This window comes from Polyodon spathula, chromosome 12 (assembly GCF_017654505.1).
Source record: "Polyodon spathula isolate WHYD16114869_AA chromosome 12, ASM1765450v1, whole genome shotgun sequence".
Classification (NCBI taxonomy): domain Eukaryota; kingdom Metazoa; phylum Chordata; class Actinopteri; order Acipenseriformes; family Polyodontidae; genus Polyodon; species Polyodon spathula.
In genome coordinates this window covers 20,825,763-20,838,402 of record NC_054545.1, presented here as the reverse complement: position 1 = coordinate 20,838,402, position 12,640 = coordinate 20,825,763, and the positions used below count along the sequence as shown (strand labels likewise).

Genomic DNA, 12,640 nt, shown 5'->3' with positions numbered 1-12,640 from the left:
AAGGCATTGAATATCCCCCGGAGCACAGTAAAGTCCATTATTAAGAAATGGAGAGAATATGGCACAACTCTGAATCAGTCTAGAACAGACCGTCCTCAAAAACTGAGTATCCAGGCCAGAAGGGAACTAGTCAGGGAGGCCACCAAGAGGCTTCTGGCAACTCTAAAGGAGTTACAGTCTTCCACGGCTGGAAGACACTGTGCAGATGGCAACAATAGCCCGGGTGCTTCACAAAACTGGCCTTTATGGGAGAGTGGCAAAAAGAAAGCCATTGTTGAAAAAAACTCACATCAAATCTCAGCTAGAGTTTGCCAGAAGGCATGTGGTAGACTCTGAGACCAAGTGGAAGAAGATTCTATGGTCTGATGAGACCAAAATAGAGCTTTTTGGCCTCAACGCTAAGCGCTATGTTTGGCGCAAGCCTAACACCGCACATCGTCCTGAGAACACCATCCCTACAGTGAAGTATGGTGGTGGCAGCATCATGCTATGGGGATGCTTCTCTGCATCAGGGCCTGGAAAGCTTGTGAAGCTAGAGGGCAAAATGGATGCAGCAAAGTACAGAGAAATCCTGGAGGAAAACCTGCTGAAGTCTGCAAGAGTTGGGACTTGGGAGAAGATTCATCTTCCAGCAGGACAATGACCTCAAACATACAGCCAAAGCCACAGTGGAGTGGCTTAAAAACAAAAAGGTCAATGTCCTGGAGTGGCCCAGTCAAAGCCCGGACCTCAATCCTACTGAGACTATGTGGAAAGAGTTAAAAATTGCTGTTCCCATCCAACTTGATGGAGCTTGAGCAATTTTGCAAAGAAGAATGGGCAAAAATTGCAGTGTCCAGATGTGCAAAGCTGGTAGAGACTTATCCAGATAGACTCACGGCTGTAATTGCTGCCAATAGGTGTTTCTATCACATATTGACTCGAGGGGGCGAATACTTATTCAGTCAATTATTTTCTGTTTTGTATTTGTAATTAATATAGAACAATTTGTAGATTCTATTTTTCACTTTGACATTATGACTTTGTTTTGTGTGGATCAGTGGCAAAAACTCCTAATAAATCCATTTTGATTCCATGTTGTAACACAATAAAATGTGGAAAAGTCCAAGGGGGGTGAATACTTTTGAGAGCCACTGTAACAAACACATTTGAAACCTGTATAGTGAATAGATGTGCACGCTTGTAACAATCTGTGGAATTATTTTGTTTAAACGATTACTTTTGGAGATTATTTTTACATTTGTAACGGCTACATTCATATATTTTCCCAAGCCACAGACATTGACTTAACCACTGACAATACTGAAATAAGATGTCGTGCTTCGCCCTGGATTAGTAATATATTTGACAATGCCTCATGTACAGCTTCTTTCTTTGTGTACATTTCATGTATTGATTACATATTAATAGTATGCATTGAATGAGAAATAAATCTACTCTAATCCTTCAAGCCTGATATATGTTGCCATAGTGATATGAAAACTATAGATATGAAGGATAGACATATTTAACAGATACATTCATTCAAATGGTGGAAAAATGACTGCATATATAATACTATAGTACCATGCAAAAACACTGTAGTTCCTCTAATATACTGCAGTTTTTGGATGGGGCTCTAGTACTTTTTTATATTATATTTAGATGGGCCTGCAAAAGTTTACCACAGTAATTCTGAAGTGTTCCCATGCTTTTCCAATGATTATAGTATGGATTTACTTTAGTTTACCCTGGCTTGCCATATTGTTAACATGTGTTACCAACCAATCTGGGCTTTTATATGGGGGTGTCTATGTGTCTATTTTTGTAATTCACTAATTTGAAACTAATCTGTAATTTCCAAACTAATATCTTTTCAAAGCATGTTCTATGATAAAAGTGCTGGTGCAGTATGCCCAATCCCCCTGTTTGCTCCCCTATTATGTTACCTCACTCCTCACCACAGTAACTCCCCACAAGATCTCTGGAGAACTAAAGGTCACAGGGCATCCTCTGACCCTGCACCAACGCCAATCACCTCTTTACACCCAAGAACTCGAGAACGGATGTCAGCAAGCTACTGGCCCCTGGGGGACTATGGCTGTCCTTGCAGGTGTCCACCTCATCTCACCAGGCTCCTGGGCAGCAGGTTCTTCTCACAACCGATGTAGTGCAGTGAGGAGAAACTGTCCCTGGTGGCTTTGCCTCCCTTACTAGTGGGATCACGAGAGCCAAAGCGATTTCGCAGAGCCAGGATGTGAATCTGTTCTCCTCTGACTGTAGGACTCACCCTGCCTTTACCAGGAGAGACCTTGGGACCCACATGATTCTGTTCTGAAATCACACCCCCTGTAATCTTCATCATGCTTTCTGTTTTTACCTCCAGTAACTGACCATTTACTCATTGATGGATTTATTTTGTTTTTATGGATTAAACATTACTGTTGCTGCTAGAAGCTCTGAATTCAAAACATTTGTGAAATATGAAAAATAAATATGAAACCCACGCATGTTTAAAATGTTTCACAATCCTAATAGGATCAATACACATTTATTGTCTATTGGGATCTCGTTATCACAATTGGCGATATTTCCTGCAATACTGCTTGTGGTCATGCATTCATCTCTTCAAATTGATGAAATCAAAAAATAAATGCAGAGGGACCAGGGGGTTTGGTTGCTCGGTTTCAATTCCCTGAAGCCCTCTGGCTGACTGGGGGTCACAGGAATGGTATTATCTTGTTTATTCCCCTATCAGTCACCCAGCTATATAATCTACACTGCTTGAAATTGCTCTGGATTACCACTAAGGCATCAACAGCATTCTGGCAATAATGCAGACAGAAATAGGCCACAATTCATGCAAGATTTTGCATTTCAAAGTGTTTTCTCTGCATCACATGGTAGAGCAGGCTTATATCCTGCACAACCATTTATACTGCAGCTTAAATGGATGACAGCTACAGGGCCTTTCGAGTTACAATCACAAATGAGTTTGGCAGTTTCAATCTGGACAAAATACACATGAACAAAGCACAGCACAATTCAGCACAATTGAGATTCCCTGAGAGAAGCCCAGGGCTGCACCGAATCTCATGTTTTAAAACAGACCTAAGTTATCAGTCCTCATCCAGTGGTTTGATTTATTCCAACTGTCAACCAAAGTGGAGTTGCTGTTGTGGTTACTATAACGCTCCTGAAGCACCAAACATTCAGAGTTCTGCTTTATTTCTGAACTCAATTTAAATAGATGAAATGCCACAGAGGAAGCCACCTTTACACAACATGATTTTAAAAGACAGCATTCAGAGGGTATTCAATGGCGTTTAAGACCTCCAATCCAGTTGTAGGAAGTCTCTGTTCTTCACCATATTTTATATATATATATATATATATATATATATATATATATATATATATATATATATATATATATATATATATAGTATATCACACCTGTGTGTGTGGTGGGATCTATAATTATATATTATATATAAATATATATATATATATATATACTAATAAAGACTAATATTATATATATATATATATATAATATATATATAAGTATATATATGTCTCAGGGATTCCATTTTCATAGCAAATGAATCTGTCATGGGAGAAGCCCATTACACACAAGTGTGTTCTAAAGTATTTTTGCAATGAGTTTCTTTAATGCTGTGGGAACAGAGGAGGTCTGTGGTATGATACTTTGACCAGGGTTCAGGAGCTGCTCTTCAGTTCTAGTTGCCTGCCATTGGCATAACATAGGCAAGATGAGCTGGAGTGTCCTTACACTAGTAAGCCACAGCACCATACAGTACACTGTGTACTGCCAGCAAAACATAAGGAAACTTGGTTCACTACATGGTGCTAGCTTCCACTTCTATGAAGGCATTATGGTAGATCTGTTTCATAGCAACCACACAGCAATCGAAAGTGTAGAGCACAAATCCAAGGAGGTTATGATGAGGTTGTATAATGCACTAGTGAGACACACAGTATTTTGTCCAATTCTGGTCAACACAGCACAAGAGACATTATGACCCTGGAGAGAGTCCAACGAAGAGCAACCAGACTAAACTCAGGGCTTACAAGAATGAGATATGAAGACATGCTGAGAGAACTCAACCAATACTTTACAGCAGTACAGAAACCAAGACCGGAGGACACAGTTGGAAATTAGTGGAGAGACACTTCACACAGAGTGGTGAGGGGGTGGAATGGGCTGCCTAGTCAGGTTGCTGAAGGAGACATAAGAACATAAGAACATAAGAAAGTTTACAAACGAGAGGAGGCCATTCGGCCCATCTTGCTCGTTTGGTTGTTAGTAGCTTATTGATCCCAAAATCTCATCAAGCAGCTTCTTGAAGGATCCCAGGGTGTCAGCTTCAACAACATTACTGGGGAGTTGATTCCAGACCCTCACAATTCTCTGTGTAAAAAAGTGTCTCCTATTTTCTGTTCTGAATGCCCCTTTTTCTAAACTCCATTTGTGACCCCTGGTCCTTGTTTCCTTTTTCAGGCTGAAAAAGTCCCTTGCGTCGACACTGTCAATACCTTTTAGAATTTTGAATGCTTGAATTAGGTCGCCACGTAGTCTTCTTTGTTCAAGACTGAACAGATTTAATTCTTTTAGCTTGTCTGCATATGACATGCCTTTTAAGCCCGGAATAATTCTGGTCGCTCTTCTTTGCACTCTTTCTAGAGCAGCAATATCTTTTTTATAGCGAGGTGACCAGAACTGCACACAATATTCAAGATGAGGTCTTACTAGTGCATTGTACAGTTTTAACATTACTTCCCTTGATTTAAATTCAACACTTTTCACAATGTATCCGAGTATCTTGTTAGCCTTTTTTATAGCTTCCCCACATTGCCTAGATGAAGACATTTCTGAGTCAACAAAAACTCCTAGGTCTTTTTCATAGATTCCTTCTCCAATTTCAATATCTCCCATATGATATTTATAATGTACATTTTTATTTCCTGCGTGCAGTACCTTACACTTTTCTCTATTAAATGTCATTTGCCATGTGTCTGCCCAGTTCTGAATCTTGTCTAGATCATTTTGAATGACCTTTGCTGCTGCAACAGTGTTTGCCACTCCTCCTACTTTTGTGTCGTCTGCAAATTTAACAAGTTTGCTTACTATACCAGAATCTAAATCATTAATGTAGATTAGGAATAGCAGAGGACCTAACACTGATCCCTGTGGTACACCGCTGGTTACCACACTCCATTCTGAGGTTTTTCCTCTAATCAGTACTTTCTGTTTTCTACATGTTAACCACTCCCTAATCCATGTACATGTGTTTCCTTGAATCCCAACTGCGTTCAGTTTGAGAATTAATCTTTTGTGCGGGACTTTGTCAAAAGCTTTCTGGAAATCTAAATAAACCATGTCATATGCTTTGCAATTATCCATTATCGATGTTGCATCCTCAAAAAAATCAAGCAAGTTAGTTAGACACGATCTCCCTTTCCTAAAACCATGTTGACTGTCTCCCAGTACCCTGTTACCATATAGGTAATTTTCCATTTTGGATCTTATTATAGTTTCCATAAGTTTGCATATAATAGAAGTCAGGCTTACTGGTCTGTAGTTACCTGGTTCAGTTTTGTTTCCCTTTTTGTGGATCGGTATTACGTTTGCAATTTTCCAGTCTGTCGGTACCACCCCTGTGTCAAGAGACTGCTGCATGATCTTGGTTAGCGGTTTGTAAATTACTTCTTTCATTTCTTTGAGTACTACTGGGAGGATCTCATCCGGCCCAGGGGATTTGTTTATTTTAAGAGCTCCTAGTCCCTTTAACACTTCTGCCTCAGTTATGCTAAAGTTATTTAAAACTGGATAGGAACTGGATGACATGTGGGGCATGTTGTCAGTATCTTCCTTTGTAAAAACTTGTGAAAAGTAATCATTTAACATATTTGCTATTTTTTTTTCTTCCTCTATGATTTTGCCATTTGTATCTCTTAAACATTTAATCTCCTCTTTGAATGTTCTCTTGCTGTTGTAATATTGGAAAAACATTTTGGAATTGGTTTTAGCTCCCTTAGCAATGTTCATTTCTATTTCTCTCTTGGCCTTTCTAACTTCCTTTTTGACTTGCATTTGCAGTTCTGTGTACTCTTTCTGTGTACTTTCTTTTTGGTCCTTTTTTAATGCTCTGTAAAGTGCCTTTTTTCGCTGAATATTTTTTTTAATTGATCTATTAAACCATTTTGGCAATTTAGTTTTACATTTAGATTTGTCTACTTTAGGGATATAATTGTTTTGCGCCTCTAGTACTACGTTTTTGAAGAACAACCATCCTTCTTCTGTGGGTGTTTTCTCTATTTTACTCCAATCTACTTCTGTTAGTCTCTGTTTCATACCTTCATAGTTTGCTTTTCTAAAATTGTAAACCTTAGCTTTAGTCTTTACTTTTGAGGATTTAAAAAACACTTCAAATGAGACCATGTTGTGGTCTGAGTTTGCCAGTGGTTCTCTGACCTCTGTTTTAGTTATTCTGTCTTTGTTATTTGAAAAGACTAAATCAAGGCATGCCTCCCCTCTAGTCGGTGCCTTGACAAATTGTGTTAGGAAGCAGTCATTTGTCATTTCCACCATTTCTATTTCATCCTTCGCGCTACCCACCGGGTTTTCGGGTGCTACCCATTTTCCCATTTTATTTGGGGGAAGTTGAAATCCCCCATTAGTATGGCTTCTCCTTTGCTACACGCATTTCTAATGTCATGGTATAACAGATTATTGTGCTCACCGTCTGAATCTGGCGGTCTATAGCATGCTCCTATTATTATGCCTTTTGAATTTTTGTCTGTTATTCTGACCCATATTGATTCGGTTTTATTTTCTTTGTCCAGGTTTAACACCTGGGCTTCAAGACTGTTTCTTATGTATAGCGCTACCCCTCCTCCTCTTCTGTCCTGCCTGTCTTTCCTATACAGTGTATACCCACAAATATTATATTCGTCCCCATCACTCTCAGATAACCATGTTTCTGTAACACCTATCACATCATAGTTACCTGTTAGTGCAGTAGCTTCAAGTTCTAGAATTTTGTTTCTGATACTTCTAGCATTTAGATAAATACATTTAATGGTTGTCTTACCTGAGTTGTTGTTCTTGTTTTGATGCGGTCTCCCTTCTGTTTTTTTGTTCATTTCTCCCCCCTTCCTTTCTAGTTTAAATGCTTCCGAACCTGCTCGAGGATCTTTTCTCCAAGTAGACTGGTTCCCTTGTTATTTAAATGCAGTCCATCCCGTCTATACAGATAGTCCTCGTTGTAGAAAGTGGTCCAATGATCAAGATAGGTGAAGCCTTCCCGTGTGCACCACGTCTTCAACCATTCGTTTTGATTTATTATTTCCAGCTGTCCATATGGTCCTTTGCAAGGTGCGGGTAGTATACCAGAAAATACCACAGTTTTGGTTTTCTCTTTTAATTTCCTTCCTAGCTCTCTGAATTTGTTTTGCAGGGATTTTGGTCTGTCTCTTCCAATGTTGTTTGTACCGATGTGGACGACTACTACCGGGTCGTCTCCTGTTCGTTCTAGGAGCCTGTCCACGTTCTCAGTGATGTGCTTGACCGAGGCTCCCGGAAGGCAGCACACTGTTGTAGTAAGGGGGTCCAAACTGCGAACTGAACTTGCTGTGTTTCTCAATATGGAGTCCCCAACAATCATGACCTCCCTTCTTTTTACTGTCTTGTCACCACTGTCAATAGGGTCCTGGATGTTGTTCCTTTCATTCTCTTGTTGTTGGTTCTGCTCATCACCATTCTGAAGTGACTCAAATCTGTTGGTTGTTTTGATTTCTGGTGGTGTTCGACGAAGTTTCTTTTTTTCCCTGCTTCTGCCTACCTGAACCCAGCTGTTCTGACCTTCTATCTCCCTGGTGGCTTTCAGTCTGTTAGGGGTGATGCAGACTTCCATGAATTGTGGGTGTGCCAGTTCCTCAAGATCCTGTTGCTGTCTCACTTCCTCCAGCTCCATTTCTAGCATGCTTACTAGTTTATGCAAATCCTGGATCGCGCGGCACTTTACGCACACTTGGTTTAGCTCCGCTGGGTTTTCTCGGATTTCCCACATCAAGCAGGTGTCACAGATTACTGGCTTGAAGACCATGTTGAGGGTTTTTTTTTTTTGAAGTTTAGTTTCTTCTGCAGCCGTCAACCTGCTTTCAAACTGCTTCGAAACTGCTCTGTACTTTTCCACGCTGTACTTCTCCCACTCGCTGTCGCTGGGAAGACTGCCTCGTTTAACTGCGTTGTTCTGCTGTGCTGTCGGCTCCTCCCCTCGCCCGTGTCTCAAAACGGCGCTGAATTTGAATCAGCTGCTCCGAGTTTCAGCTTGTTTGTTATCAGAAAAACACACGCGGCTGTGTTTCCCCAATGTCCTCTGTTTTCTGATTAAAGCAATTCAAGATGCAATTTCTCCTTTCTGCTTCGAAACTGCTCTGTACTTTTCCACGCTGTACTTCTCCCACTCGCTGTCGCTGGGAAGACACTTCTTCGCACAGAGTGGTGAGGGGATGGAATGTCATTAAGACTGAATCACTTGGATCCTTTAAGACCACCTTGACAAAGTTATGTGGTCAATAAACTACTGGGAACCCGACAAGCTTAGACGAGATGGATAGCCTTCTCTCGTTCGTAAGCTGTCTTGTGTTCTTATGTGCTATGGTAAGCAGCTAGAGTTGAAGAGCAGCTCCTGAATTGTGAACAAAGCACCCAAACACTGAACAATAAATATTTATTTGAGTAATTGCAGTAGGACCCACTTGAATGCTTGCAAAATCACTAACAGGCAAAGGGAAATTAACTTGAAGGAACTCACTCATTAAAGGTGTGCTTGTAGCACCTGTCTCACAAAAGCTGCCAGCTTTATCAACAGGAAAGTGGGAGCTCCCTTCGTAGCTGGAGAAGTCCGGGACAAAAGTCGAGTAGAAGCCTGTCACACAAAGAACAAACTAGAATTGGAACAAAAACCGTGCCTTCCCTCCCCTGAGACGTCAGTGTGTGCCTCCCCTTCCCTGAGAGTTTAGAGTGTGCCTCCCCTTCCCTGAGACGTCAGTGTATTCGTTCCCTGTGTGAGTGAGTGAAGCTCTGGGTCACTCTGTACGGCAGTATCTGTACTGGTAATACATGTAGAGCTGTGATAAACTGTGACTAGCCTTAACACAGCACTGTATTCAATAAGAACATAAGAAAGTTTACAAACGAGAGGAGGCCATTCGGCCCATCTTGCTTGTTTGGTTGTTAGTAGCTTATTTATCCCAGAATCTCATCAAGCAGCTTCTTGAAGGATTCCAGGACATCAGCTTCAAATTACTGGGGAGTTGGTTCCAGACCCTCGCAATTCTCTGTGTAAAAAAAAAAGTTTCTGTTTTGATTGACCCTTTGTCTAATCTCCATTTGTGACCCCTGGTCCTTGTTTCTTTTTTCAGGTCGAAAAAGTCCCTTGGGTCAACATTTTCAATACCTTTTAGAATTTTGAATGCTTGAATTAGGTTGCCGAGTAGTCTTCTTTGTTCAAGACTGAACAGATTCAATTATTTTAGCCTGTCTGCATATGACATGCCTTTTAAGCCCAGAATAATTCTGGTCGCTCTTTGCACTCTTTCTAGAGCAGCAATATCCTGTTTGTAGCGAGGTGACCAGAACTGAAAACAATACTCAAGATGAGGTCTTACTAATGCATTGTAAAGTTTTAACATTACTTTCCTTGATTTAAATTCAACACTTTTCACTATATATCCGAGCATCTTGTTGGCCTTTTTTATAACTTCCCCACGTTGTCTAGATGAAGACATTTCAAGTCAACAAAAACTCCTAGGTCTTTTTCATAGATTCCTTCTTCAATTTCAGTATCTCCAATATGATATTTATAATACACATTTTTAATTCTTGCATGCAGAACCTTACACTTCTCTATTAAATGTCATTTGCCATGTGTCTGCCCAGTTCTGAATCTCCTCTAATCAATACTTTCTATTTTCTACATGTTAACCATTCCCTAATCCATGTACAGAGGCTCTCAAAAGTATTCACCCCCTTGGACTTTTCCACATTTTATTGTGCTACAACATGGAATCAAAATGGATTTAATTAGGAGTTTTTGCCACTGATCAACACAAAAAAAGTCCATAATGTTAAAGTGAAAAATAAAATCTACAAATTGTTCTAAATTAATTACAAATATAAAACAGAAAATAATTGATTGCATAAGTATTCACCCCCTTTGCTATGACACACCTAAATAAGCTCTGGTGCAACAAATTGTCTTTAGAAGTCACATAATTAGTTGAATGGAGTCCACCTGTGAGCAAATAAGGTGTTTCACATGATTTCAGGTTAAACACACCTGTCTCTGGGAGGTCCCACAGTTGGTTAGTACATTTCCTAAAAAAAACTACACCATGAAGTTAAAGAAACATTCAAAGCAAATCCAGAATAAGGTTCTTCAAAAGCACCAAACAACGGCAGGATATAAGATCATTTCTAAGGCATTGAATATCCCCTGGAGCACAGTAAAGTCCATTATTAAGAAATTGAGAGAATATGGCACAACTTTGAATCTGTCTAGAACATGCCATCCTCAAAAACTGAGTATCAGGGTGAGAAGGGCACTAGTCAGAGAGGCCACCAAGAGGCCTATGGCAACTCTAAAGGAGTTAGTCTTCCACAGCTGAACTGGGAGACACTGGGCATATGGCAACAATAGCCTGGGTGCTTCACAAAACTGGCCTTTATGGGAGAGTGGCAAAAAGAAAGCCATTGTTGAAAAATACTTGCTTCAAGTCTCGGCTATAGTTTGCCAGAAGGCACGTGGGAGACTATGCGACCAAGTGGAAGAAGATACCATGAAGCATGGTGGTGGCAGCATCCTGCTATGGGGATGCTTCTCTGCATCAAGGCCTGGAAAGCTTGTGAAGATATTGAGCAAAATGGATGCAGCTATGTACAGAGAAATCCTGGAGGAAAACCTGAGACTTGGGAGAAGATTCATCTTCCAGCAGGACAATGACCCCAAACATACAGCCAAAGCCACATTAAAGTGGCTTAAAAACAAAAAGGTCAATGTCTTGGAGTGGCCCAGTCAAAGCCCGGACCTCAATCCTATTGAGACTATGTGGAAAGAGTTGAAAATTGCTGTTCACCAAAGGTCCCCATCCAACTTGACGGAGCTTGAGCAATTTTGCAAAGAAGAATGGGCAAAAACTGCAGTGTCCAGATGTACAAAGCTGGTAGAGACTTATCCAAATAGGCTCAAAGCTGTAATTGCTCCCAAAAGGTGCCTCTACCAAATATTGACTCAAGGGGTTTTATGCAATCAATTATTTTCTTTTTCGTATTTGTAATTAATTTAGAACAATTTGTAGATTTTATTTTTCACTTTGATATTACAGACTTTTTTGTGTTGATCAGTGGCAAAAACTATTCTGATTCTATGTTGTAAAACAATAAAATGTGGAAAAGTCCAAGGGGGGTGAATACTTTTGAGAGCCACTGTACATCATCAGATGGAAAGAAACGCAAATGGATGGAGATGCAGATGGATCACATTAGCTTACAGTAAAGCTACGTCTTAGTTGGTGGTTATGTTGTCGAGAACAGAGTTCAAATCAGCATGAAGTTTTAACATGTACTCTCATGTAAAGGAAATCATGCCTAGCGTGTATCCTGTCATCTATAACATAAGAAAGTTTACAAACGAGAGGAGGCCATTCGGCCCATCTTGCTCATTTGGTTGTTAGTAGCTTATTAACACAGTTATAGATGACAGGATACACGCACCTCGTCCATTCACACACTTATAGATGACAGGATACACGCACCTCGTCCGTTCACACAGTTATAGATGACAGGATACACACACCTCGTCCGTTCACACAGTTATAGATGACAGGATACACACACCTCGTCCGTTCACACAGTTATAGATGACAGGATACACACACCTCGTCCGTTCACACAGTTATAGATGACAGGATACACACACCTCGTCCGTTCACACAGTTATAGATGACAGGATACACACACCTCATCCGTTCACACAGTTATAGATGACAGGATACACACACCTCGTCCGTTCACACAGTTATAGATGACAGGATACACACACCTCGTCCGTTCACACAGTTATAGATGACAGGATACACACACCTCGTCCGTTCACACAGTTATAGATGACAGGATACACACACCTCGTCCGTTCACACAGTTATAGATGACAGGATACACACACCTCGTCCATTCACACAGCTATAGATGACAGGATTTACACACCTCGTCCGTTCACAGTTATAGATGACAGGATACACACACCTTGTCCATTCACACAGCTATAGATGACAGGATTTATGCACCTCGTCCGTTCAGTTATAGATGACAGGATACACACATCTCATCCGTTCACACAGTTATAGATGACAGGATACACACATCTCATCCGTTCACACAGTTATAGATAACAGGATACACACATCTCGTCCGTTCACACAGTTATAGATGACAGGATACACACACCTCATCCGTTCACACAGTTATAGATGACAGGATACACACATCTCGTCCGTTCACACAGTTATAGATGACAGGATACACACATCTCGTCCGTTCACACAGTTATAGATGACAGGATATACGCACCTC

At 40.5% G+C, this 12,640-nt stretch overlaps 1 protein-coding gene across 1 annotated transcript in view; it reads right to left on the bottom strand.

The window, feature by feature from the left end:
• The window catches only part of LOC121324357 (nuclear factor NF-kappa-B p105 subunit-like), a 94,301-nt gene that overhangs the window by 32,532 nt on the left and 49,129 nt on the right, over nt 1-12,640 (bottom strand). Inside the window, exon 12 of the mRNA XM_041266099.1 lies at nt 8,823-8,936. Within this exon, the coding sequence (XP_041122033.1) occupies nt 8,823-8,936 (114 nt within the window). The remainder of the gene's footprint in view (nt 1-8,822; nt 8,937-12,640) is intronic.